This window comes from Acomys russatus, chromosome 27 (assembly GCF_903995435.1).
Source record: "Acomys russatus chromosome 27, mAcoRus1.1, whole genome shotgun sequence".
In the NCBI taxonomy this organism is placed as follows: Eukaryota; Metazoa; Chordata; class Mammalia; order Rodentia; family Muridae; genus Acomys; species Acomys russatus.
The window spans coordinates 30,252,052-30,278,565 of record NC_067163.1 but is presented as its reverse complement, the minus strand read 5'-3'; the positions used below and the strand labels follow the sequence as shown (position 1 = coordinate 30,278,565).

At 44.1% G+C, this 26,514-nt stretch overlaps 1 protein-coding gene across 4 annotated transcripts in view; it reads left to right on the top strand.

Moving 5' to 3' along the window:
* Mtus1 (microtubule associated scaffold protein 1) overlaps positions 1-26,514 on the top strand; it is a 94,871-nt gene that overhangs the window by 57,255 nt on the left and 11,102 nt on the right. For 3 of the 4 annotated variants that reach the window (XM_051169635.1, XM_051169634.1, XM_051169636.1), the window contains 2 exons: positions 6,705-6,919; positions 13,654-13,720. In XM_051169635.1, the coding sequence (XP_051025592.1) occupies positions 6,705-6,919; positions 13,654-13,720 (282 nt within the window). Of the gene's footprint in view, positions 1-6,704; positions 6,920-12,404; positions 12,614-13,653; positions 13,721-26,514 lie in introns of those variants that run through there. The other variant, XM_051169637.1, reaches the window with a different exon arrangement.

Below are 26,514 nucleotides of genomic sequence, written 5' to 3'. Positions count from 1 at the left end.
GTCCTATATATGGTGTCCCTTCCCTTACATGAGGTCCTATTTATTAATTGTCAGTCTTAGTGCTGCACTATTGTCTCCTATGCCAAATCATTCAAGGCTCTTCCCCACTTCTCTTCTATCAGGTTCAGTGTATGTGGTCTAACATTGAGGTCTTTGATCCACTGGGACTTGAGTTTTATGCAGAGTGATAAATATGGATCTATTTACATTCTTATACATGCAGCCATCCAGGTAGACCAGCACAGTTTGTTGAAGATGCTGTTATTTTTCCAGTATGTATTTCTGGATTCCTTATTTTAAAAAATCAATTATTTATATGTGTATGAATTAGTGTCTGGCTCTTCCATTCCAGCTCAGTTCCATTGATCAGGATGTCTATTGTTATGCCACTACCATGAGGTTCTTATTAGTACAACTTGAAATTGGGGATGATGAGACCTCCAACAATTCTTTTATTGTTCAGGGTTGTTTTAGCTATTCTGGGTTTTTTTTTTTTTTTTTCTTTTTCATGTGAAGTTGAGAGTTGCCCTTTCAAGATCCATAAAGAATTGTGTTGGCATTTTGGTGGGGATTGCACTGAGTGTGTAGATTGCTTTTGGTAAGATATAATCCTACTGATCCATGAGCATGAGAGATCTTTCCATCTTTTGGTGTCTTCAACTTCTTTCTTCAGAGACTTGAAGTTTTTATAACATACATATTTCACTTAGTTAGAGATACTCCAAGGTATTTTAGATTATTTGAGGCTATTGTGAAAGGTGATGTTTCCCTGATTTTTCCCTCAGTCCATTTGTGTGATTTGTATATAGGAAGGCCACTGACTGGTTTTTGTTGTTGTTTGTTTGTTTGTTTTTTATATCAGCTACTTTGCTACAAATGTTTATCAGCCATATAAGTTTCCTGGTGGAATTTTTAGTGTCTTTTTTTTTTTTTTTTTTTTTTTGTATACTATGATATATTCTGCAAATAAAGATATTTTTTCTTCCTTTCCAATTTGTATCCTCTTGATCTCCTTCGGTTGTCTTATTGCTCTAGCTAAAACCTCAAATACTATATTAAATAGATATGGACAGAGTGAACAACCTTGTCTTGTCCCTGATTGTGGTGGAATTATGAGCAGTATTTTTGATTAAAACTTTTGGGAGGCCACAAGGTGGCTTAGCAGGTAAAAACACCTGCCACCAAGCCTGAATGCCTAGGTTCAATCCTAGCACCCACGTCTTGTACATGTCCATGCACAAAATAGTTTTGTTTTCCAGTTTGTTTTTTTTACCATACTGAATCCATAGTACATATGGATTAAAGTGGCAAAAGTAGTTGCTTTCTTGATAATTTTAAGGTCTCAGATTAAATGGATTCATTGAAATCAGATCTTGTTCTGTTAATAGAAACATAGATATAAAATCTTTTAAAATACAGCCGCATTATCAAAACAGTAGCATCTTCATCCTCATAAACATGTCAAGGCACATAAGGAGAGATGGCGAACGTTTGCTTCATAGAATGTTAAATTTGTCATGTTATGATACTTTCATGTAAATAGTAAATCCCACAGGACTTTGGGGGAAAACTCTCGGCTTTTCACATTACGAAGCAAACCGTTTCTATGAGCCCGGGGCTTTGAACATCACTGGGGATTTTTGTATTCTCTCTGATCCTCAGGAATGGGGACAGTGAAGGACGTGTGAACTGGGTCATCAGTTGCCAGGCAGGAGATTGCTCTCCTAAGGGAGTATAGTATGTGGAGCGAAGATTGAGGTCACAGTGTGCTTGTCTGGTCCCAGGTAGAGGGCACCCTGCACAATGGAGGGTGTTTACTCTAGAAAAAACTTGCCACTGTGTCGTTTCCTCCTCGGCTGTAAATTTTGCCGAAGCCCTTACCAAACCCTGTGTTTACATTTTCTTGCTGGCTGAGTGTTGAGTAAGGATTTAAGAGCTTGAAGTTCATTTTAACCATCATGAAAATAAGTGTCTTTATTTTTTATTTTATATTAAAATTTGTTACCCTGTCATTTTAAAGTGTAAAAATGGGTGCTGGGGAGATGGCCCTATGGGGAAGAGCATTTCTATGCAGGTGGGAGAAGTGCATTTTGAACCCTCAGATGTAGCTCAGTAGTATAATGCCCCAGTCCAATCCCCAACACTGTGGGGAAAGTAGAGAGCAGATGAGAGTCACTTTGCAAATACATTCATCCGTTAGCTTCAAAAGTGTAAGCTTATTGAGTACATTCGATTTCTACATATGTAATAAATTACCATGCTAGCCAGTCCAGTTTCTGGAGTGTGTGGGAATGGTGACACTGTGGCCTGCATTCTAAATGAGGCCATCCCAGAGGGACAGATGAGAAACACTTTCACCTGCACTAGCCTTCCCTTCCCTATGTGGGTACCAGAAGATCAGAAAAAGGTAAAGTCTGAGTGGCACATGCCCATAGTCACGGTTGCTCCGGAGGCTATGACAGAGGACCACGTGAGCCCAGGAATTTGAAGCTAGCCTGGGCTACAAAGAGACTGGGGCCCAATGAAGAGAGGAAAAGAGAGGAGAACACTGAGCAGTAAAAGCGCCGTTGTTCTTAGCTATTACCTGGCTAATGTAGTTTCTCAGAACACTGTATTGGCTAATTTTATATCACCTTGACACAGGCTAGAGTCGTCTGAAAGAAGGGAGCCTCAGTTGAGAAAATGCCTCCACAGGACCTGGCTTTGGTGCATTTTCTTAATTATTGGGAGAGCTCAGCCCATTGTGGGTGGTGCCATCCCAGGGCGCTAAAAGAAAGCAGGCTGAGCAAGCCATAGGGAGTCAGGCAGTAATCAGCACTACCCCATGGCATCCAGGCTCCTGTCCTGTTTGAGTGCCTGCCCTGGCTTCCCTCAGGGGTTGACTGTTACATGGATGTGTAAGTTGAAATAAACCCTTTCCTCCCCAAGTTGCTTTGGGCATAGTGTTTCATCACAGCGATAGGAAAGACAAATGTTGAGGAATTGATACACAGAAAAGTGTAGATAAGCTGTTAAATATTTAGATTTTTGTCATTAATATAGTAATTCATTGTTTTCCTGGACTGCTTTATTATGGCAACATCAAGCTGGATTTGGTCTGCATATAGGGAAGTGGCAATTAGTGGTAAGCAACTTAAAAACTACAGCCAGTAAAGAATGAATGGTAGCTTCCCCCTCTCCAGGTACTATAAGACACAGTGGGCATTTTAGTCAATTTAGACCTGAAGATTATCGAATCGTAGGGATTGTTTCAGCAGCTAAACAGCTTCAGGAAACAAGAACACTTGTATCTGAGTGATACTCAAAATATTGTTTTAACTGTAACATGACATTTAGGTGTTGTTTTGAGTGTAACCAAGAACCATTGGCTCTTGGGACACATCCAGATACCTCTTTATGTCCCACGTCCCACGCCCCACCTCCCTCCCTCCCCCTAGCACTCCTGGATGATAGTTTTGTGGCTCCCTGAGAAATGGAGGAAAAATTTGCTGCTTAAAAGGTTCTGTCAAATGTATTTGCCACCACCGAACATGGACAGTGTCACGCTGGGCGGCTTGTCAAAATAAGGAAACATTTATTTTTACATTTTTTTAGTTTCACATGCCTTTCTCTTTCATATTTATATTTGTTTTGACCATTGGGCCTGTTTATTTCCAGACACTAAGCAGAATGCTTCCTGTTTTATCTGAAGCTACTTGGGGTTTGGAATGCTTCCAGAACTGAAAAAGATTTTCACTTAAAATGAATTATTCCCAAAACACAGCATGAGAAGTGAACAATCTCTTCAGCCAGTGTCTTGGGTGAATCCGGAACAGTAGCGCGTGTTTGAGAACGTTTTCCCCCACTCACCGTTACTACTTTCAGAACAAAGTTTGCACTTAACATAAGATAAAGCAATGTATTCGGGCTTGTGGTGCTCTTTACAGTAACCTCAGAGTAGCAAAGGGCGGGATCTTCAGTGTGTGTGCTAATTTGGAGTGACATCTGTGGTTCAGACCGTGGCAATGACCAGAAAGACAACAAGGAAGGCAACGCCCCATGAGGTGTCTGTGGAAAGTGCACAGGAGGCCTGTGATGGGAGGATCAATAAGAAACTGTGAACTTTTTAAAACGTAAAAGAAACAAATTGTCTATGAAATACTATAATGAAACCTATTACTTTGCATGCTAAAAACAAACAAACAAACAAACAAATGTAGGTGCTGGGTAAGTTCCAGACAATCAGCCTCCTGTGCCCAGTGGCACCAACGTGGCCTCCTCACGGCACTCTTCCAGCAAAGTGGTGGTGGCCACCGCTGTAGGACCTGGAGCGCAGGCCGTAGCCGTACCACCTCTGCGGGGACTGGAGGGGTATGGCGATTCTACACAGAAGATTCCCCGGGGCTCAAAGTTGGCCCTGGTCTAGTATTGGTGATGTGTCGTCTGTTCATCACTTCTGTATATATGTTGCACATTTGGGGCAATTACATACATTTGTAGATTTGGCTACATCCATCTGTCATCTGAAGAAGAAGGAAAAAAATCCAACCTATCTTGGACCAAAAGTGTAGTGACTTTTCTGCTCACATGTATTATTTTACAGAAAACAAAAATTGATTTTGAGAGATCATTTCTTTGTATGGCTAATAAACTTTGGAATAGCTTTAAAAAACCAAATTTACTCATTTATTTTGAGACAGTACCTCACTGTGTAGTCTCCGTTGGCCTACAACACCTGTGTAGACCAGGCTGTCCTGGAACTCACAGAGATCCACCTGCCTCTGCCTTCCAAGTGCTGGGATTAAAAGCATGTGCCATCAGGACCAGCCCAACAGATTTTTTTAAAAAATTATTTATTTATTCGTTATTTATACAGTTTTCTGCATGCATGTGAGCCAGCAGGCCAGAAGATGGCACTAGATCTTATTATAGATAGTTATGAGCCACCACGTGGTTGCTGGGAATTGAACTCAGGACCTTTAGGAGAACAACCAATATTTTTAACCTTTGGAAGAAGAACGAGGGTTCTTAACCTCTGAGCCATCTCTCCAGCCCAACTCTAACAGATTTTTAAAAAGGAAAATGCAGGAGGAAAGAAAAGCATTTCAAGTTTAATAACTTGGCATTTTCCTTGGTACTTATCACACTGTCAGGTTTCTTTTTAAAAGCCTTCTCTGCTTTTTATTTTATTTTTTAACTAAATAATTTATTCACTTTATATCCTGATTGTAGGCCCCTTCCTCCTCTCCTTCTGGTCCCTTCCTCCCTCTCTCCTTCTTCACTTTTAAATTATACCTTTTCACCTTTTGTTTGAAAGCAAAAAGGGAGCTGGGTGTGGTGGTGCACGCCTAACCCTTTAACCCCAGCCCTCCACAGGCAGAGGCAAGCAGACCTCTGAGTCGAGGCCAGCCTGGTCTACAAAGAGAGTTCCAGGCAGCCAATGCTACACAGAGAAACCATATATATACACCCTTGATTTGAAATGTACTACTGTTAGTTTCAGTATTTTGTTACTTTTCCAACATGCAAAACCAGTTGAATACTATATGTTAGCTCTTCCTGCTGTAAATTTGTCTTCTGCTGTGTTTAACCTGTGTCATAAATACTATACCACTCTTATTTTTTTATGTCTCCCAGTATTACTCTGATACCAGATTCACACTCACTCCTCCTCTACCCGCCCCCACCCCAAAACACATGGTGAGAGAGAAGAGATTATAAACCAATCTCTGTGATGGACACATAGATGCAGAAATTCCCAGTAGCATACTAATACACCGGATTCAAAATTTCAAGATGCTATGAAAAAAAAAAATCATTTACTCTGATCAAGTTGATTTCACTCCAGAGATATAGGGATGGCTCAACATGTAAGGATCAATAAATGTAATTCATCCATAAATGGACTCAAAGACAGAACCCACAGGATCACCCAGAAGACACAGAAAAGGGCCTTTGCCTGTCGAATTTCTTTGTCAACTTAACTGGAAGATTAAAAACTATGAAGTCGGGTTGGAGAGATGACTCAGCAGGTCAGGTGAAAGTGCTTGTCATGCAAGCCTAGTGACCTGAGTTGATCCTGGGACCCTTGGTAAAAGCAAACGGGGCTCTGAGAAGTTGCCTTGTGACTGCCACAGAAACACAGTGGTAGTCAAGGACCTGTACTTATAGGCACACACATCATAACCACACACAACAATGACAAATTCAAAATGAAAGCCAAGCCAGGTGGCGGCGGCAGCAGCGGTGGTGGTGGTGGTTGTGGTGGTGCATGGCTTTAATCCCAGCAGGAGGCAGAGGTAGACAGATCTCTGTGAGTTCCAGTCAGGTCTACAAAGCAAGTCCAGGATAACCAAGGTTGTATACAGAGAAACCCTGCCTTGAAAAGCCAAAACAAAAACAAACCCCAAAACTAACAAATAAATAAATGTCATGAAATCACTATTTTGCCTCCAGATTTTATGTTTCTGAGTTGCTAGATCTGTTTGGGTCATATGCATAATTCCCCATGTATCTTCACAGTTGGAACTAAAGCCACTGGCTGTCTTTATGAATTCCAACCATCCTGATCCCTAATCAATTCACGACTGCTTCCATGTGCATTTCCCAATCGTAAACATTGTCCAGATGCTTTCCTGTGGGCATAGTAAGCTGTTCTTGTACCCGTGTGCCGTGGTGATTATAAAGAACTAACCTCACACACCTTTCATCCCTTCCTCTTGCAGTTGAAAAGGGCAGGCAGAAGAATCCCAGAAGCCTGTGCATCCAGACCCAGACAGCTCCAGATGTGCTGTCCTCCGAAAGAACCCTTGAGTTGGCTCAATACAAAACAAGATGTGAAAACCAAAGTGGGTTCATCCTGCACCTCAAGCAGCTTCTTTCCTGTGGCAATACCAGGTTTGAAGCACTCACGGTTGTGATCCAGCATCTCCTGTCTGAGGTATGGATGTAAACCCTCATCCGTGTGTGTGTGTGTGTGTGTGTGTGTGTGTGTGTGTGTGTGTGTGTGTGTGTGTGTGTGTGTTATGTATGGTGTTGTGTGTGTGTGTATGTGGTGTGTGTGTGTGTGTGTGTTATGTATTGTGTGTGTGTGTGTGTGTGTGGTGTGTGTGTGTGTGTGTGTTATGTATGGTGTGTGTGTGTGTGTATGTGGTGTGTGTGTGTGTGTGTTATGTATGGTGTGTGTGTGTGTGTGTATGTGGTGTGTGTGTGTGTGTGGTGTGTGTGGTGTGTGTGGTGTGTGTGTGTGGTGTGTGTGTGTGTGTGGTGTATGTGTGTGTGTGTGTGTGTGTGGTGTGTGTGGTGTGTGTGGTGTGTGTGTGTGGTGTATGTGTGTGTGCGTGTGTGTGTGGTGTGTGTGGTATGTGTGGTGTGTGTGTGTATGGTGTATGTGTGTGTGCGTGTGTGTGTGTGTGTGGTGTGTGTGTGTGGTGTGTGTGGTGTGTGTGTGTGGTGTGTGTGTGTGTGGTGTATGTGTGTGTGTGTGTGTGTGTGTGTGTGTGTGTGTGTGTGTGTGTGTGGTGTATGTGGTGTGTGGTGTGTGTGTGTGTGGTGTGTGTGTGTGGTGTGTGTGTGTGTGTGTGTGTGTGTGTGTGTGTGTGTGTGTGTCCATGTGTCCATGCACACGAGTGTTCTTGAGCATCTATAAAATAACCAGTATGAGTTGAGCAACAGGTTTCTGAGTCTTTAAGTGCATGGTATTTAAAGACTTAGAATAAAAAAGGTATATGAATATTTTATTGATATTTTATATTGATAGTGTATATATTTGATCTGAGTTTAAAAAAAAAACTACTAAAATAAAATATGCCCACTAGGAAGTGATTAAATTACATATGTTTTTTTAGGAATGATTCTGACTTATTAACTTGGACTATAGGATATTATAATTCGACACTGGTGTCCTTTTAACCGTAACCCCCACTGCCAAATGCTCAGGCATGTGTGTAGTAGGGAGATGAAGAAAAAGTAAGAGAGGAGTTAACATTTGTTAGTAAGGTCTGGCACTTAGCAAGCACTTATTTATCTTATTAATGCTCCCCAAACCATAATGAATGGGAATTTACAAATCAGTCAGGGCAGAGTTTGTGGCTCCAGACAGGAAGCAGTGTCAATCCTGGTTGATGCTTCCCTCAGATTCCTGCAGGTTCAGCCCTTCATAAGTCAGTGTCTGCGGGTCACCACCTGTACCCCTCCTATAGGCTGATTCTGCAGACAGTGGCGGTCAAGTTGTTGTTGAGTAAAGAAGGCAGTCCTGCCTTCACTGATCCTCTGTGGGCCAAGGTCCAGAAATGTACTTGAGAAGAAAGCAGGAATTTCCCATTCAACTGCCTTAGTCTCTCAAAGGGCCTCTTCTGGCAGGAGCATCCTATGGAAGGTACAAATGCGTATAGTAGAGAAGAGGAAGAGAAAGAGAAAGGAAGAGAACAGACACAAAACACACCTTTTTAAAGCCCCACTTTAAATACTGACTTCCTCCAGTGATGTTCTAATAGCCCGTTCAGCTTTGACGTCAGTAGGGGACTATCCCACGGATGACTGGAAGGATGCTGATCTGACTTCATCTCTCCCCAGGACCAGCGTGGTAGGGTGTCAAAGCTTCAGTGCTTGAGTGTTTTAGGGAGCTGCTTCTGTCCAAACCACAGCAGAATGGCTATGCAATAGTGACTCTAATAAATAAGGCCCAGGAACCCTCTTCTTTTCAGTTTTTGGAGACAGGGTTTCTCTGTGTAACAGCTCTAGCTGTCCTGGAACTCACTCTGTAGACCAGGCTGACTTTGAACTCACAGAGATCTGCCTGCTTCTGCCTCCCATGTGCTGGGATTAAAGGTGTGTACCACCACTGCCTGGCTAGGAGCCCTCTTCTTAAGGAGACTCCTGGGCCTTCTATCTTCTACTCACCCTCTAGACTCCATGAACTTTTGTTTTGTTTTCTATATGATAGCTCCTCACTCTGTTCTTGTTACTGCTTTTTTTCCCCAAGTATATTTTATTATTTTATGTGTTTGATACATGTACATCTGTGCACTCCTTATGTGCAGTGCACACAAAAGTCAGGAGAAGGTGTAAAATCCCCAGGTAGTGGAATTACAGATAGTTCTAAGCTGTGCTGGGAATTGAACCCAGGTCCTCTGGAAGAACAGCCAGTGCTCCTAACCACTCAGTCATTCCTCCAGCTCCCGCGTTTGCTTTTTAAGATAAAAGTTCAATGAGAGCAGAGTCTGCTTCCAGTTCGTTCTTGTAAAACCACCCCAAGAATTGTAGTAGACAGACCACACCTGAGTGGACAAGTGAAGAGAGAGGGCGGAGCCCAGACACATCTTACACAGTGCACACAAACTCCCCATACGAAAGTCCTTTACTCCTTCTTTGTCTTATAGTCGATCAGTGACTGTTCTCTGGTTACCTAGTGTACAAGGCACTGTTAGGAAACAGCTGAAAGGGAAAGGCGTGGGTGGGGAGAGTTAAGCAATTAAAATTCCCTTAACCCTTTCCTTTTGTACTCATTATTGAAACATTTGGACACTATTAACCCTCACTGATGTTAGAAACCCTAGTCTCCATTAAAGGGACTCTAGGCAGATTTCTTGGTAAGGTAAAAACAAGACCAAATAGTTTGTTGTTGTTGTTTGTTTTTTCCAATAGAATTTGACCTAGACTTGCACCTTTTTAAAAAAAAGTTGGATTTTTAAATGATGCTAGTAGCCTATTTTACATCTTAGATTTAAAGGAAAAAAGAAAAGAAAAGGTGTCCACAGTGGTAAAAGCACTGTGTGGATGATATGGAGGAAATCAGACATAGCCACGTACAGTCGGTCTGATGCAGCCTTTTCCTGTAAAATGTCCTGTGTTGTTGATGCCACTCAGTAGCCAGCAGAATTCAGGCACAGGATGGGACGCCAGCCAGCCACTAAGTGCTTGCATCCCAGCAACCCTAATTAAATTATGGAGAATCCCATTTTTTTCTTTCCCTTTACAGTACTTCATATATTCAACGCACGAGTACAAAAGCATCTTTGTGTGGACCCCACCCTTCTCTCTAGTCTCACTGTATGTTGGGGGAGGGGTCTGCGTGTCCTAGTACAAAGATAATCAAATGAACCTCTTCTCTGGGTTATAAATGGTTTATAATCTGTGACAGAGGCACTAACCTAAGCAACTGGAAAAAAAATCTGTCTGTAACTGACAGAATGTATTTTATCATCTGGGAGTAAATAGTAAGTACATTTAAAGGGCAAGCAATCCATACAGTCATGTAGAAATTAACAGCATGTCTGTTATAGCATGCGTTCTATAGGCTGCACTTTGAGTTTCCCGTAGTCCTGTGCTGCTTCTCCTCAGATGGTATCATCTGCTTTGATTGATGACCAAAGATTTGGTCCTGGCCGTTTCCCCCCTTCCAGGCTCCTTAAAAGCAGGCACTAATGTTTTAACTTTCTTACATATTATTATGGCATATAATATGTCTTATAATAATACTTAGTACCGAGTAATAACTCACAATTCAGAAAGAGAAATATCCCTTCTGGGCATTTGGGGGAGGGGATGTTGTCTCTGACCTTTAGCTTTCCAGAAATTGCATAAAATGAGTCAGGTTAAGGAAGCCAGGGATCCAAAGAGGGGTAGCCTTGATGAGATCTTGGAGGAAGGATAGCTTAGGACTTGAACAGAGGATCTTAGGATGCTGAGCAGGAGCTGGACAGTGCTACTCTGTAGGACCATATGCGCACGCACACATGCACGCACGCACACGCACATGCACGCACGCGCACGCACGCACATGCACGCACGCACACGCACATGCACGCACGCGCACACACGCATGCACATACACGCACGCACACACACACACGCCTGCATGCTACAGGCCATCCACGTGTATGCTGTGGTTGAAATCGGAAGAACAGGTGCTATCCCTGAGCTCCACCTCGAGTCTCAGAGTTGTTTGCAGTGGTCTCAGCAGGAGGCTCCTTTGAGAAAATAGTGTACCTACATAAGGAATATGGAATAGTAGCCCTCTAAGGTGTAAAGAAATCCGTTCTGTGGTTCAGTGCTCAGCTCTACAGAGCAAAGGTGACACTAAGGACAAAACCCAGAGGGTTAGAAACCCACTATGAAGGAAGAGTGGACAGGCTCCCCACCCCACCCCACCCCACCCACACTCCGCTTCTCTTCTGGCCATCCAGACAGAGTGACAGCTGGCCTTGCTGTCCTCTGGCTGTATAGACCTGGCAGAAGTCTGAGGGTGGTTAAAGGAAGTGGAGAGATGCCCACCCTCACACTGACACCTATTGCCTCCTGAACCCCATTAACAAGGTCACCGCCCCCTTGTGTATTTATGGAAGTCTGTGTGGCTTCACCTAAGCTCTCTGAAGATAAGCATCTGTAGCATTAGCTCTTGGCATCTCCCCCTCAGTTTTCATGGGCACAAGAAGTGAAAAGATTTGCCCGCCTTTCCCCCACTTCTGTTTGCAACTTGGCCGCTGTGGGAAACTTTGACTTTGAAGCGAGTTCACAGTTTTAGATTTGCTGCTCGTGTACAATAAAACTTTTCCTTCACTCCAGTGACCCAACCTGCCGCTTATCCAAAGGGTATGAATAAAAGTAAGGCTTGTCATGAAAGTACTAGAACTAGCACAGGCTATGGTGGCACAGCCTGTAGTCCCAGAATTTGGGAGGCTGAGGCAAAGGAAAGCAAGTATGAGGCCAGTTAAGAAAGGAAGAAAAGAGAAGAACATTATATTTGTGGGTTGTTTTATTGTCTTTGAACTTTAGTTCTTGCATTAGAAAAGCAATTGTTCATTATTTTTAAAAATTGGAATTCCTGATTGGTGATTTCATACTGTTAGGATTCCATTAAGTATTAACGCAAACTATACTAGGTGTGGGGTTGGGGGAGTGGGGCAAATAATACTTTAAAAATGCTAATCACTGTTAACCTATCTATATGTAAGGATACTGAGAGACTATTACAGTAGAAGGGGATCTCCAACTCCTGAGTCAGCACTTCCGGTTCTTAAAGCAGCAATGGACTATATTGTAATGTCATTTAAAATTCTAAATCACAACGGGGCCCTCTGATTGCTCTTCACCTAGTTCATCATGCCTTTAGTATATGGGTTTGGAGGAACAAGTTTCCCTTTTCTATTAGTAACTGTGATAATCTAATGACCCCAATTAGAGAGGGGAGTAAAAAGGCTCACACACATCTAAAAATAACTCCATTATCCACGCAGAGAGGGTCCCGTTTCTGTTTCCTCCGCCCCAGCTGATATTAAGTAAGTGGCAATCGATCAGGGTAGTGTCTGGCTCTCGTTTCTCATAAATAAAGGGCTGTGGCTTTAAGTAACCGCCGGCTGCTTGTGCCAGAGGCAGAAGCTGCAGTATCAGCTTGGTGGGGAGAGAGAGGAGTCTAAGTCTGAGGTAACCTGCGGGACAAGAGGGAAGGCCACCGGGGCCAATGGTGCTCCTCCCTGGCTGAGCTCTGAATGTGGGCAGACCCGACTGGTGGGAGGCGTGGCCACCTGTGCACTTCTTGGACAGTGCGGAGGGTGGGGGAGTTGGAGACCGAAGCTGGAAAATGGGCTGCCCCAGCAGCAAAATGTGCCTGTCTCCTCCACGTGCAGCAACAAGGGTAATTAGTATTTGTTTACAGTGCTTTTCTGGAAGGGTGTCAGGGACTACCGCAGACCCTGTCGGAGCGCAGGGGCGGGGGAGTACTCAGAAAGGGAAGAAACTCTAGCCTGCAGAGGCCAGTCTCAGGATGGATCTCTGCAACACTGTGATCCAGATGCCGGGAGCCCCACAGCTGAGGTGATCCCAGGAAGGGCATTTACTGAGCGCTTGGGAAAGTCTCTTGCTCCCCTAGTTCCACCCTGGCGCCAAGGAATCCTCGCCTTGAGGAACTGTAGCTAATAATTGTGTTTGTGTAAGTATGGATGGATGTGTGACTGCTACAGACCTGCAGGTAACCTGAAAATTATTCTTTATTGCAAGATTGATATTTGGGTTTTTTTTTAAACACTGAGACAACCTCCTAGTTTCCTTCACTTCTGTAAAATCTATTTAGAATTATGATTGCTTCGTGATGTAATAACTCTTGGAAACCGGTGTATAGCTGGTAAAATCAATTTAATTTTCATCTTTAAGAGATTAATCTTTTTTTGTCCTAGCTTAAAAATAAACTTTCTTGTTGAGAATATAGGACTGGCCTTGTAACAAAACTTTTTTATTGTGGATATGGGACAAAGTCCATATAAGTACCTATGTTTAGAACATTAAATATTTATCTTAAAATGATTAGGATTCTATTGCCCTTGGAGAGGGGAGAACACATTACGTCTTAAGTACAGTCTGCCTTAGCTGAAAGGGTCCTTGGATATGCAGTGAGCACCAGGCTCAAAGCAAATGTTTTTAAATAGCCACTCAATTCCTCAAAAGAAAGTTTCACCAGGGCCCTGGGGAAAGACAGATTTCCAAACCACAAAATTCCTTCACAGCACAGGGCCATCTGTGTTTTGCTTTGTTTTTAACAACACAAACTGTTAGCTTAAGAGATTCCTATCTTGGCTTCTGGACTCTGGGTCTCATTTTCCTAGTAATGACAAACGTGTTTACCTTAATGAAAAGGGACCCTCTTCAAAACACTAGTAACCTGATGTGTGTTTTCCACAGCGGGAGGAAGCATTGAAGCAACACAAAACCCTCTCTCAAGAGCTTGTCAACCTCCGGGGAGAGCTAGGTAAGAAAGAGCCTGTTTCCCTGCCCCTGCCCCTGCCCGTGCCCCTGCCCCTGTTCCTGCTAAACTTACTGAAGTTGCCAGATGTGTCCTTCCCTCCTACTCTCTGGCTGGACTTGCACAATGGTGGCTGTCCTTTCTCCCTCTCCTGTATCTGTGCAAACACTTACTGTGGACATTACTCTTGAATCTTGGCAGTGTGACCCGAAGCTCACAGAATTCCTGGCTCTGGTCTGAGTAAGCTAACGGGAGCTTGCTGATAGCCAGCGCATACTGCATACCGAGTAGACGGGGCAGAATGATTGTTGTAATTGTGCGGCTTCCCGTTGACTAATTATGTCATATTTCTTTCTTTCTCAATTTTTTTTCCCAGAACCACTTTTTATATTAAAGCGTGTTGATATAAGTTACTCTCTGATAAGAGTGATCATGCTACACATCCGTGGGGTGGGGTGCGTATAGTGAGTGTCCAGTTAAAAGGATATGTGCTCTGTGCTACTCAAATAGTCAGGGTGAGCTAGGAAGGAATGTCCACCAACTGCCACAGCAGTGTGCCCTGTAGCACTCTCTAGGAAGTCCCGCTGTTTGCTGTTTGAGTTCTTGGCTCTTCTGAAGAGCCTTAGATTTGAAGGGACAAAGTTAGTATGGCTGCCTTTCCCACCTCAGCTCCCTGTAGGAGAGGACTGATTGCTCTGTGCACCCGCACCCGCCCCTACCCCACCCCCATCTGCGGGGACCCCTCAGCCTAAGAATTGGATTCCCGATTTAGCTTCAACTAGACCTGGAGTTGTTCAGCAAAAGGTCACTTGCCGTGTCCTTGCCTTTACTTGCTGATAGGCTGTGCTGAAAGTATGGCATAGGCCTGAGTTCTTCAGAGGGAGCAGCTAGAGACAAAGCCAATTTCCTTCATCTAATTCTCAAAGAATCCTGTTTTTCTCTGAGAACCAGACCATAGTTTAACTACCGTCAACCTAATTTGCTAGGCTGGGAATATTTGTCAACAGCTACACCGGCTCAACCAAGACAAAGGTCAAGGGCTAGTGCATGTGGGGTCAAGATTTTGCCTTTCCCTACGCTTTGTACCTCCCCATGGGAGTAGAGGCCAGTTCCTAGCTAAGCCTTGAGGTTCATAAGAGTAGACAAGGCGTCCATGCTGGCTGGTGTCAAGTTACAGAAAGGAAGGGCCCTTGTGGAAACAGATGAAGGATGATGAAGGAGCATAGAAGCCAGAAGTGTCCTTGCAAACCAGGACAGAAGCCACAGCATGGGCGGCCCTGATCCACACACCTTGGGGGCCTTCCACCACCGTTTAATTCGATCTGGCTGCCTCCCTTTTGGTTTCCCAGCTCTGTTTGCTTGTACTGTAATGGATGCGGAGTTAGGAGATGCGGGAAGAGGGTTTTTTTGTTTTTGTTTTTGTTTTTTCCTGTTTTGTTTATTTTGGTTTTTGGTGTGAGTTTCAGAGTTGATGAGAACACACTGGAGGTGGAGATGAGCCTGGCTAATGATTCAGGTTTCTACTCTCTAGGAGAAGGCCGGGCCAAGACAGAAGGGGACACTGAACGCATTGACTCTGCTTGAATGGTGATCCTTTTCACAATTAAGCACTTTAAATAGGAGCCCAGGTCCACAGCACTTGCAGTTATCTCGCGGCCTGTCAGGAAACAGCCATCCTTTGTACTCTCACCTCTCCGTCTGGCATAAGGGGGAATGTGGCCTGGTGTGCTTTTCCTGCCACTGTCAAAGTGTCAGGATGTTAAGGGTGGCCTGTCCGTATTGTTTTGTCACCCTAGGCTGCACTTGGGAAATGGTGTCGTTTCTGCTAATAACTCAATCGGACAGGCTTACTCAAGTACCAGTGGAGGCGTTCGGGAAAAGGTTTGGTTTGGCCAGCAAATAGATGATGAGCATCCTTCAAACAGGTGTAATGAAGCTGGCCAGGAAGAAAGTTCTTGAAACTTTCAGCTGGATTTGTGTCAAGGTCCATAATGGAAAGATAAAGTTTACACACCAAAGCCTACACCTCAGTTTTCCAACTTGAGGCAATAAAATGTGTAGGACTATGGCATCGCAGTATCCGGGTGTGAATCCTTGGGTGGGAAGCTGCGTGGCCCATCATGTCATATCTATTCTGCCCCAGTTTTCGTCTCTCTAAAGTGACAATATATATGTGTCCCCCAAGGGTGGTCACGAGGATCCCCCGAGGTAAAACGCCTGTAATACTCTTTGCTGGTACAAACTCTGTAGGCAGCATAAGAAGAGAGAGGTGCTGTCTTGAACTGTCTGCGCCTTTGCCCTGCACCACTGACAGACTTTCTGGGTGCCTTCTCACTTACTGCTCTCATGGTCTCTTCCTACGTGAAGCCTTCCCTCCTGGCATGCAATCAGAATGCTTCTCCTATCTGACCCACATCCCTTTAGGGAAAGCCTTGTTGCTTGTGCAGACCTCTTCAAGAAAACACTGTGTAGACAGAACAAAGCTATGGGGCTTCCCCCTACGCCAGTAAGCACCATACTGTGCACTGATGTATTTAATGTCTCTTGGGTTCTTCTGTTGTCTTCAGACTATATGGTCCTTAATGGTCCCTACTTCCTCTGGGAAGAAAAAACATCATAATGAATTCTCCATTTGTATAGCTTACTGGTGTTTCTTGGCATTTGAGAGTTTAAAGTTTAAAGACCAGTCTATAAACAAACACCCTACTATCCTGGCATACTTTTGCATAGCCCCTTGCCTCTGTTAATAGAATACATATATATAACTTTATACCATCTTTCTTTCAATAAAGCACATTTTATACAATAATATTCTATTGTTCCACCACATTTTTTTTTTGTTTGTTTGAGACAGGGTAGCACCATGTAGACTAGGCTGGTTCTGAACTCAACCTTGGTGTCTCTGTCTGTCCTATCAGTCTTTTAAAAGTACATTTATTTGTATGTGTATCCACATTTCTGTGCCACAGCATGTGTGTAAAGTTCAGAGGATGGTTTGCAGGATTGGGTTCTCCCCTTTCACCCTAAGAGTCCCAGTGATGAAACTCTGGTTCTCAGGTTTGGTGGCAAGCCTGGGATGCCCTGAGCTATCTAGCCAGTCCATCAGGTTTAACAGACACTCAGATAATCTACACTGGGGTTAAACATTGCTGTAACCCCGGAAAACTCCCTTAAGCCTCCCCTCCCTTAGAAGCAAATACTGATCTGGTTTTTATGACCAAGAATTAGTTTTGTCTCTTCTAGAATCTTCACATAAGTGAAAGTGCAGTGTGCTCATTTGTGTATGGGTTCTTGGACAGAGGCCATACTTGTGAGGTGTTCTTACGTGTCTCTGAAGACATTTTTAATGGTTGCGGAGCATCTATAGAGTGGTATAGAAATACACCCATATGATTGCAACAGGTCTTTTTTTAAGCCCCTTGCTCTTGAGCTACATGTGTGTGCTTCCTTCTAGGCCCTGCCTCTAGGTGAGCCAACCCAGTGAGATGACACTTTCTCCCGGATGGCTCCTTGCTTCCAGAGTTCTCTGCATATCTTCTTATACAAGCCTGTTGTGCAAAATGTCTCACTCCGTGTCCCAAGAGGCATCAGTTGAGTCACTCAGCACCCAAGACAGCCACTGACTCACACTCCTAACATGACTACACATTACATTATCTCCAGGCGTATCAGTGTGTCCTAAGTCCTTCTCAGACCAGCCCTTCCTCAGCGTCCCTGGAGCCATAATTTCTTTCATGGAAGATACTGCCATGGCTACCCACCAGGTGGCATATCTTGCCATCCGGCAACAATTGGCTTTTCCTTGGGCACCTGACAGTGTAGCATCCATGCCTTCCCTCCCCCCACCCCCCACCCCACCCCCGCCGACTTTGTTTTTGTTTTGTTTAGAGCCTGACTTTGTGTCTCCTGTCTAGGTACTGTTTCTTTCTTATTCATACCTGGCTTCTGGCAGGTCCCAGCTGTGGTCTAATTCCTGTGTCGAGCTACCCCCTCTGTGTAGGACACCTTTCTGCTGAAGCGTTCTCCCCTCCTTGTGCTCCCCCTTTACTCTTACCTCTCAGACTCTTGTCTTCAGCTGAGTCTCACCCAAATCTTTCAGACAAGTTAATTTTTACCTTTCCCATTCTTCTGGTTATTTGGTATACATTAAGAGTTTGTGTTTAAGAGCTATTTGTTTATATTCTTTCCACCACCCAGAACTGTAAGGTCTTCAAAGGCAAAGTTACTATCCTCTTTCAGGTGTGTAGTCTCGGGGCACACAGATTCATAGACAGCAGTAAAAGAGTGGATTTTGCAATCTAAGATGGCTACAGGGAAGGTGGGCTTCTCCTTGTAGTGTGCAAACAGTTGATGGGGTACGTGCACAAACATTTCCTTTGAACGGCTTTAACGAGTAATATTTTGAGCTTCCAGAGTGAATAATAATAATAATAATAATAATAATAATAATAATAATAATTCTATAATTCTGTTGGAAGTGCTATGTCTCACCATGACAGTGGTTCACCAGAGAATCTTGAATGTCAGTCTTTGCAAGTAGCTCACTGTCGCATTCATGGTCAGCCTCCGAAGCAAACTTGTGCTTCAGTTGAGAAAGTCATTATGATTCTTTCTGGAGTTGTCTTGAATAAAACGTGATTTATGGAGGCCTTTGAGACTTCTGATGTCCTTAAAATTGTGTAGTTGTTTTGTTGTTGTTCTATATAAAGAGAAACATTTGTGTGTTGTGGTGCTGGGGATCAAGCCAAGCATTGCATGTGCTAGACAGAGCCTCTACCCCGAGCCACACCCTGAGCCCCAAGAAAGATACATACATACATATATTTATATATATACATATACATATATATCTATGTATATATCTCAAGAACTAGTGTGCTTTCCTACTACCATCCAGCTCAGAAGCCAAAGGATTTGGATAAGAACCCAAGGTGGCCATGCTACCATATTTCTCAGTCCCAACAGAAAGTGCTTCATTCAACTGAGTAAAACACTGGAAGGTCATCTGGAACCAATGCAAGCATGCATCGATAACTAATGGCTTGTGGGATCCCTGAAGGGTATAACAAGAAATACACTATTGCTAAATCGGAATCTTATCTTAGCTACTTAAAAAAAAAAAAATAATCAAGTTGTCAAAAGCAGAATATAAACCACTAGATTGGCACTGACCCGTGAGCCACAGACTGCCTCCCTCACACTTCAAGGACTGTGTGAATGCTTTCATCCCAGTTTGGGCAATAATTCTGGTGTAGCAAGGCTGTTTGTCTAAACTGATTTAGCGCTGATTGCAAGAAGGAGTTTCTTTCTTTCTTTCTTTCTTTCTTTCTTTCTTTCTTTCTTTCTTTCTGTTTTATTAAAGTAGGATGTAATAAAACAGCATGAGGAAACCCCACTTCTAGAGTGTTCTTTATCTTGATGAGGTGTTTGAAGGAGGAGTTGATAGCTACCTCAGTCTTGGGACACTTTCTTGTTATCTGTATCTATACTAAATTTGGACTGTGGCTGGCTCTACTGATACCTCAAAGTCCATGTTTTTTCACCTACAGATATGCAAAATACTGCCAACCTGGCTCTGAGATTAGTCCATGAGATTTCTTTCTTGTCCTGGTCTTAACTCTAAAATCTCAAATTTTCCCAACTCTGGGTCACTTGTGTAGAATAGGGGTTCACAAACCTCACTGTGAGATGAAACACATTTCCCGTTCTCACGCCCACCAATTGTGACTCATTTACTTTGGCATGGAGTCCAGGAATCTGCACTTTTAACATCATCCGGGTGACTCTGACACCACAGCACCTGGGACTACATCCGGGCACCGCACTTATCTAGAATGTTCCTTATATGTGAGAAAGCATATAAAAACCAAGCAAGCAGACTAATGCCAAATAGCCCCCGAGAGACTTGAGTCCATTGCTATAAGTTGAAAGTTTACGCTTGCCTGAGGACTTGTACCAGTGCTTTCTGACTCTTCTGCCCTAAAAACAAGTGATCTGGAAGGAGACAAGATGGAGTAGTTCATGCCTGACTAGGACTTACTGCGCTGTTTTGACTGAAACCTGATCCTTTACACTGGGACTCCTATTTCTCAGGCCTGAGTCTTGAACACACTGTCAGTTATCAATCTATGTTTTGTCTCTGACTCACCTAGATTTTTTTTTTTTCTCACGTGTGCGGGCTGTGTGCGGTCTGTTGTTGGCTAGTGCATGCAATGAAAACAACCAAAAAACGCCCTTCTAGACCCATCCTTAAGTGGGAGGGAGGACATAGGCAGGGACAAGCTGGCCACTCCAGGGAAGCTCAGCTGCGCAACTCTGTCAGCAGGTGGAAGATAGGCCGACCAACGGGGCCAGATTACAAACTATCCTCCAGTAAGACTTTGACACTAATCAGTGGAGAGAGAGAGGGGGAGAGAGAGGGAGAGAGGCCCAGGAAAGCTCTTGTGGCCTCTAAGAACTAAGCTAGAGCATCTCTTGGTGCTCACTGCCTGGAGTGTGATAAAGGGTGGGGGTGGATGGGGGAGAGTGATCACCTAGCACCAAGACCTTGGAGTTTTGTTTCTCCAAAGGTAACCTGGGAGACACAGAGTAGACAAGGGTCTCTTCTAAATTTCAAAATTCGCTGTCAACGGCTTTCTAAATGCTCTTTTGCATGATGCCCCAAAATCTATATGAGCAATTTCAAAGCCTCCCATGAATCATAAACTTTTGGGGATTCTTTTTCTAAAACTGTGGGTGCAATTAAATCCAGCCCTCCCATAAATAAGGCCATTTTACAACTTACTTCAGATCTTGCAAAAGGCTCTCGTGTTCATATTTTCAGACAGGGCTCTGAGCTGACAAGTAGGCCCACCATAAGCCTCTTGCCAAACCGAACTTGGAGGGCAGACTTCAGTCAAGACCCTGACCTGCCATGTGTTCCAAGCATAGAGCTCCAAACTGAATCTGACTGGCCAAATCTGACTGGGGTTCAAAGGGAGAAGTTAGTTCAGGCTGCCCCAATTTGCTGTACAGTGTATAGCAGCCCCATATTTGCTTTTATCATCTCTAAACTGAGAGGCCAACAGAACAGAGTATATGTTTTCTCACTTTGCAAGTCGGGACATAGAGGCCCAGAAAGCCAGAAATACCTATTGGTCAGACAGCCAGGGCCCTGCCTTTCTTGGTACCTTTTTCATTAATGCCTTAGATTTTGAAAACAGAGTAGACCCATACTGGCCCTGGAAGTATATATCATGATAGGATATCATAGAGTAATATTATTCAAGGGGCAAGGTCTTATCGTGTGGTTCTGGATGTGGGTACAGGAGAAACGAGAGAGTTATCATTTGTTCAATGAACAAAGGCTTAAAAGAGTCACTATGAGAAGGTAGCCGATTCCCAGGTGACCAGAGAGAGACTGAGAAGAGGACCCAAGGCAGAGGCAAGGCAAGGTGGATGCAAGCACTCCCCGCCCCGTCCCCCCCCTACCCCCCCCCCCGCCACCATTTCCCTCCTAAGTAACACAGAGGAGGGGAGCCCAGAAGGGTCTCCAAACAGAACTGGCTCCCCAGAAGCATATCAGGAGAGTCACAGGATTGGAGAATGGAGTCCTCCAGTTTTTGTATTGGTCCTTTTCTGTCACTATCTCTAACATGGTACAAAATATGCCTCACTTTTCATGTGGCTGGACCTCCCCACTTTGCCTCGTCCTTCTTTTTTGTATTTTAGGTTTGTTTATTAAAAAAGAAATCTGAAAGGCAGGGAAGTTCTGTTGTCTAGAATATAAAGAACAATAGTAGTAGGTAGATTTTAAAAAGAGAGTCCTGAAGCACCCCATGTGTGTGTGTACATAATAGTCATTTTTTGTTTGGTTTGGTTTTTTGAGATAGGGTTTCTCTGTGTAGCCTTGGCTGTCCTGTACTTTCTCTGTTGACCAGGATGGCCTCGAACTCACTAAGATCTGCCTGCCTCTGCCTCCTGAGTTCTGGGATTAAAGGCATGTGCCGCCACCTGGCTTCGTATTTATCATTTTTCATTCTAGACGAATAATGTTTTTTTTAAGCTGGGATGTGTGTGTGTATGTGTGTGTATATACAGATAGCGTGTGGGGAGGGTGAGTGCTGGAGAAAACCTCAATAACCATTGCATTCTGTTCTGCATTTCAAGCCTTCTCCAAGGAATGTACAATCTGGTTTGATTCCTCTGGTAATAACAGAGACATATATCACACATTTACTTGGTTGAGCACAGACCCAGGCTCTTCCCATGTGTTACCATGTTCAGTTCGGCAGGGATGAGGAAATGCGAGCAACCGTAGCAAATCACACGGTTGGACCCCGCACTCCGGCTTTACTCTAGGAAGGTGCTTCTGGTCTCAAGCCCCGAAAGCATTGCCGGTAGTCCCCTCTGAAGCACAGTGCTCATATATAGAAAAGAAGGCGCCTCTGTATCATTTCCAAGGACACTGGCGTTTTTCAGACCATGGCTGTGTAATGTTTTTCTCCATAACAGAACATCCATCAGTCAGCAAAGGGAAATGTGCCCCCACGAGATGGAAATAGTCAGTACAACTGTCCACCCCTTACGAATATCCCTGGGGCCTGGTTACGTAATGGCTCCACTTCCTCTCTGTTAGGGGGTAACTGCCAAAGGCCCTGGGATTAATGTGACTCTGTTCCCAAGGTCACATTGGACTGTACAGTGGTGTCTTCTGTAGATGTCATCCAAGTGACTGTTTGAAAAGAACAAAACCTGCCTTTCTTTATTTCTTGTGCAGCGGCTCTTCCTTGCTCAAATAGCTGTGGTTTAGACAGGCAGGCCAGGGCTCCCCAGCTCTCTTCCTGGTCTGGCCTTGGCCTAATCGTCTCAGGGCTGGTGCATCTCTGAGTAAAAATGTCAACTTCTATCTTTATTTTTTGTTTTTGAGACAGGGTTTCTCTATGTAGCCTTGGCTGTTCTGGACTCTCTTTGTAGGCCAGGCTGGCCTCGAACTGACAGAAATTCACCCGCCATTGCCTTCCTGAGCGCCCAGGATCAAAGGCATGTGTGCTACCATGCCTGGCTTCAACCTCTGTCTTTAATATGACTTAGACTTTAGAGATACTATTTTAAGTGAGTCTGTCTTTCTTTTTTAAGTCTAAACGCTGTGTGTGTGTGTGTGTGTGTGTGTGTGTGTGTGTGTGTGTGTGTGTGTACACCCCAGCATTCTGTGCATGCTATAAATATACTCTACAACTGAGCTGCATCTGTAGCCCATGGTTTGGGGGGAGGGGAGAGGCTCTTGTGTAGCCCAGGCTGGCTTTGTGCTCCCATTTAGCCCAGGCTGGTATTGAACTTCCTATCCTGCTAGCACAGCTTCCTGAATGCCAGTATATCATGTGTCCACCACCACATCTAGCTATTTCTTTTGAACTATGTAGTGCTGGCTGTCCTAAAACTCACTGTATAGACCAGGCTGGCCTCAAATTCACCAAGATCTGCCTGTCTCTGCCTCCCAAGTGCTGGGATTAAAAGCATGCACCACCAAACCCAGCTCTACCTGTATTTCTTAAGCTAGACTGCTGGAGCTAGCTTTTAAAGTGCGAAAGTGTATGTACTTAGGAGTGTATACACCAAGTGTCCCTTCTGTGTGCTTAATCATGCACAAATTTTAATGGAATGTTTAAAAACAAAGACCTAAGTGGTAGTTTTCCTAAACTGAGAGTAATGGTACGCACCTTTAATCCCAGTACTACAGGAGCAGGCGTGGGCCAGATCTCTGAGTTCGAGGACAGCCAGGGCTATGTAGTGAGACCCTTTCTTGGGTGTCGGGGGGGGGGGGGGGGTGGAGGTTAGATTTTTCTTTTCTTTTTTCTTTCTTTCTTTCTTTTTTTTTGTTTGTTTGTTTGTTTTTCGAGACAGGGTTTCTCTGTTATCTTGGCAGTCCTGGACTTGCTTTGTAAAACAGGCTGGCCTTGAACTCATAGGGATCCTCCTGCTTCTGCCTCCCCGAGTGCTGGGATTAAAGGTGTGCACCACCACGCCCGGCTTAGATTTTTCTATTCATGTAGTAACTTCTTTAAACTGGCTACACCTAGCAACATGGGGAAACTCCATGGTCACTTATTCTTAATCCTGGATGACTTTGTTTTTGTTCTGGCTTTGTTAGTTGTCAGATGAACTCAAAGTATCAGGCAAAGAATCAAGAAGGCAGCAGACTGAGGGTGGGCAGGAGTCTACACAGGTGGCCCTGTAACCGTCCATGCTATGAGAAACCAGGAGAAAATCCACTGCCGAGAACTGTGGGGTGAAGTCCTTCCCCAGCACAAACATGTATGTCCCAGCAGACAAGGAGCATCCTGAGAGCCCTTAATACAACGTTTGCATGTGCATCCTTCTAAAACAGAACTCAGGCATCTCTCCATCAGATCACCGCTTCTTTAAGACCCTGGGCTAGTTGATCCAAACTAAAGCCATGTGTGAGTGAGAAGTGTAGCCCGGCTGTTGCACACAGCACTGTAAACAGCTGAAGGTCCCTTGCACAGCTGCAGGCTGATGTCACCTTCTGGGTCCTGGCCTGGCCTTTGCCATCCACTTCCCCATCTGACCTCATCTCCTTGTCTCTTCTCTGGTTCTCCCCTCCCATCTGTTCCCTCTTCTCCAAGCTCATGGTAGGCAGCAAAGCTGCACACTGTTTGGGCTTCTGGTTTTTGTGTGTTTAAACAGAACAAACAGCCCCATCCGCCGGCTAATGAGAAAGGATCTGTGTGTATCCTACTTGGTTTTAAACACCAACATGCTGTAATTATATATTCAAACTGACAGTGGCTTGATTATAAACAGATGTGTGAAACCCAGGTGTAGCCAGAGTTAGCCTGCATTCAGAAGCCCTTTGTGCCCACAGTGGATGTAGGCTTTCTTAGTTTATTCTCGAGTGACAGGGTTTGCTGAGACACCTATATGCCAAGAGATCCCTATGAACTGAGACTCTCGTAGATGAGGTTTGTGCCTGGTATGAGTTTCTGGATGAGCTTGGTCATGTTTTCATTGTTTGTGTTTGCTGATGTGTGAAATTCTAAAACCAGTATTTCTCTCACTAGAAGTGGATCCACTCACTGATTGGCTACAAAGCATTTTTACATACTTTTTCCACATAAAGGTCTAATTTGAGGTACACGAGGGACCTTGTGGGAAGGCATGCATCATTGTCTCTGTCTGTCTGTCTGTCTGTCTGTCTCTCTCTCTCTGGTTTTTGGAGATAGGGTTTCTGTAATCCAGGCTGGCCTTGAACTCACAGCGACCCACCTGCCTCTGTCTTCCAAGTGCTGGGATTAAAGGCATACGCCACCACCGCCTGGCCATCATTCTCACTTTAACATGTTGCAAAGTTAGTTGGCAGAAGCTAATGTTGTGTTTGCTATGTCCAGAATCTCCTTATAAACAGTGTAAGAGGCTGTTTGTTAGCAATTAAGAAAGCCATTCCTAAGCCAGGTGCAATGGCTCACACCTGTAATCCCAGGTGCAATGGCTCACACCTGTAATCCCAGCAGTTGGGGAGGAAAAGGCTGGTGGATCTCTGTGAGGCCAGCCTGGTCTACAAAGTCAGTCCAGGACAGCCAAGACAGAGAACCCCTATCTTAAACAAACCAAACCAAACAAACAAAAAGAACACCATTCATTATACTTTATTAAGTTATTTTAGAGGAAAAGAAAAGCCTTAGAGTATTTAATCCCAAATGTTTTCTGTGATGGGCCCTGCCACCTGGCTTTCATATGCCATTTCTCCTTCGTGAGTTGCTTTGTTTGCGATTTTTGCCTGTCTGTTTGTGGTGGCTTTGTTTGTTTTGAGCTAGTCTTACTATATAGCCCAGGCTAACCTCAAACTCAAAGATCCTCCTGTTTCAGCCTCCTCAGTGCTGGGACTAGAGGCACATGGCACAGTACTTGGCTGTTCTTTGTGGATTTTTTTTTTTTTTTTTAGTAAAGTGGGAGTAAAATTTTCAGTCTTTATACTAGAATTTTATTAATGTATTTGTAAGTGACTCTACTTAAAAATCCATTGTGCAAATCAAAATCATGGTGTATCACCTCACGTAAATTAAGGTGGGCATTCTATATATTTTTCCTTAAAATTAAAAAAAATGAGATTAATATAACATCATTATTTCCCCTTCTCTTTCCACCTACACTGTAAATCCACTTAATATCTAAAAGTGGAGTTTCCATATGAAATAGCAATTCCTCTTCCAGATGTAGACACAAGAAAATTGAGAGCAGGGGCCACGCAGCTAGTGGAGTCCCTGTGTTCGTGGCAGCCATGGTTCAGTGTAGCCAGGTGGTAGAAACAACAAGTCCCACCAGTGGATCACTGGGTAGTATGTACGATCAGTGGAGTCTTAGCCAACCTGAAAAGCAAGGCGGTCCCAGCACAAGCCACATTACGGATGAACCTTGAGGACATCACGCTGAGTGAAATAAGCCAGGTAAAAAGACAAGTACTGTATGGAAGATGGGGGCTCACCAACGTGGGAGACATGATGGCAATAATCAAACTGCATTGCGCACGTGTGAAGCTACAGAGAGAAAAACACTTCTCTATGTCACAGTTTGTGACAGCAGAAAGGTACACATTATGGCAGGGTTGAGGAAAGTGTTTGCCTCGTGGCTGGGAAACTGGAGTGATGAAGGGACAGCATCCCAGTGTCCCTCTCAGAGTGGTGCCCCAGTGATCTAAGGTCTACCACCCTCCAATGGGCCTCTAGCCACATGGGCCTTTGATGGTCATTTCTTAGTTGAACTGCAGCGCTTGTCACAGGGCAAGTGAACTGGTGTCATGTCTC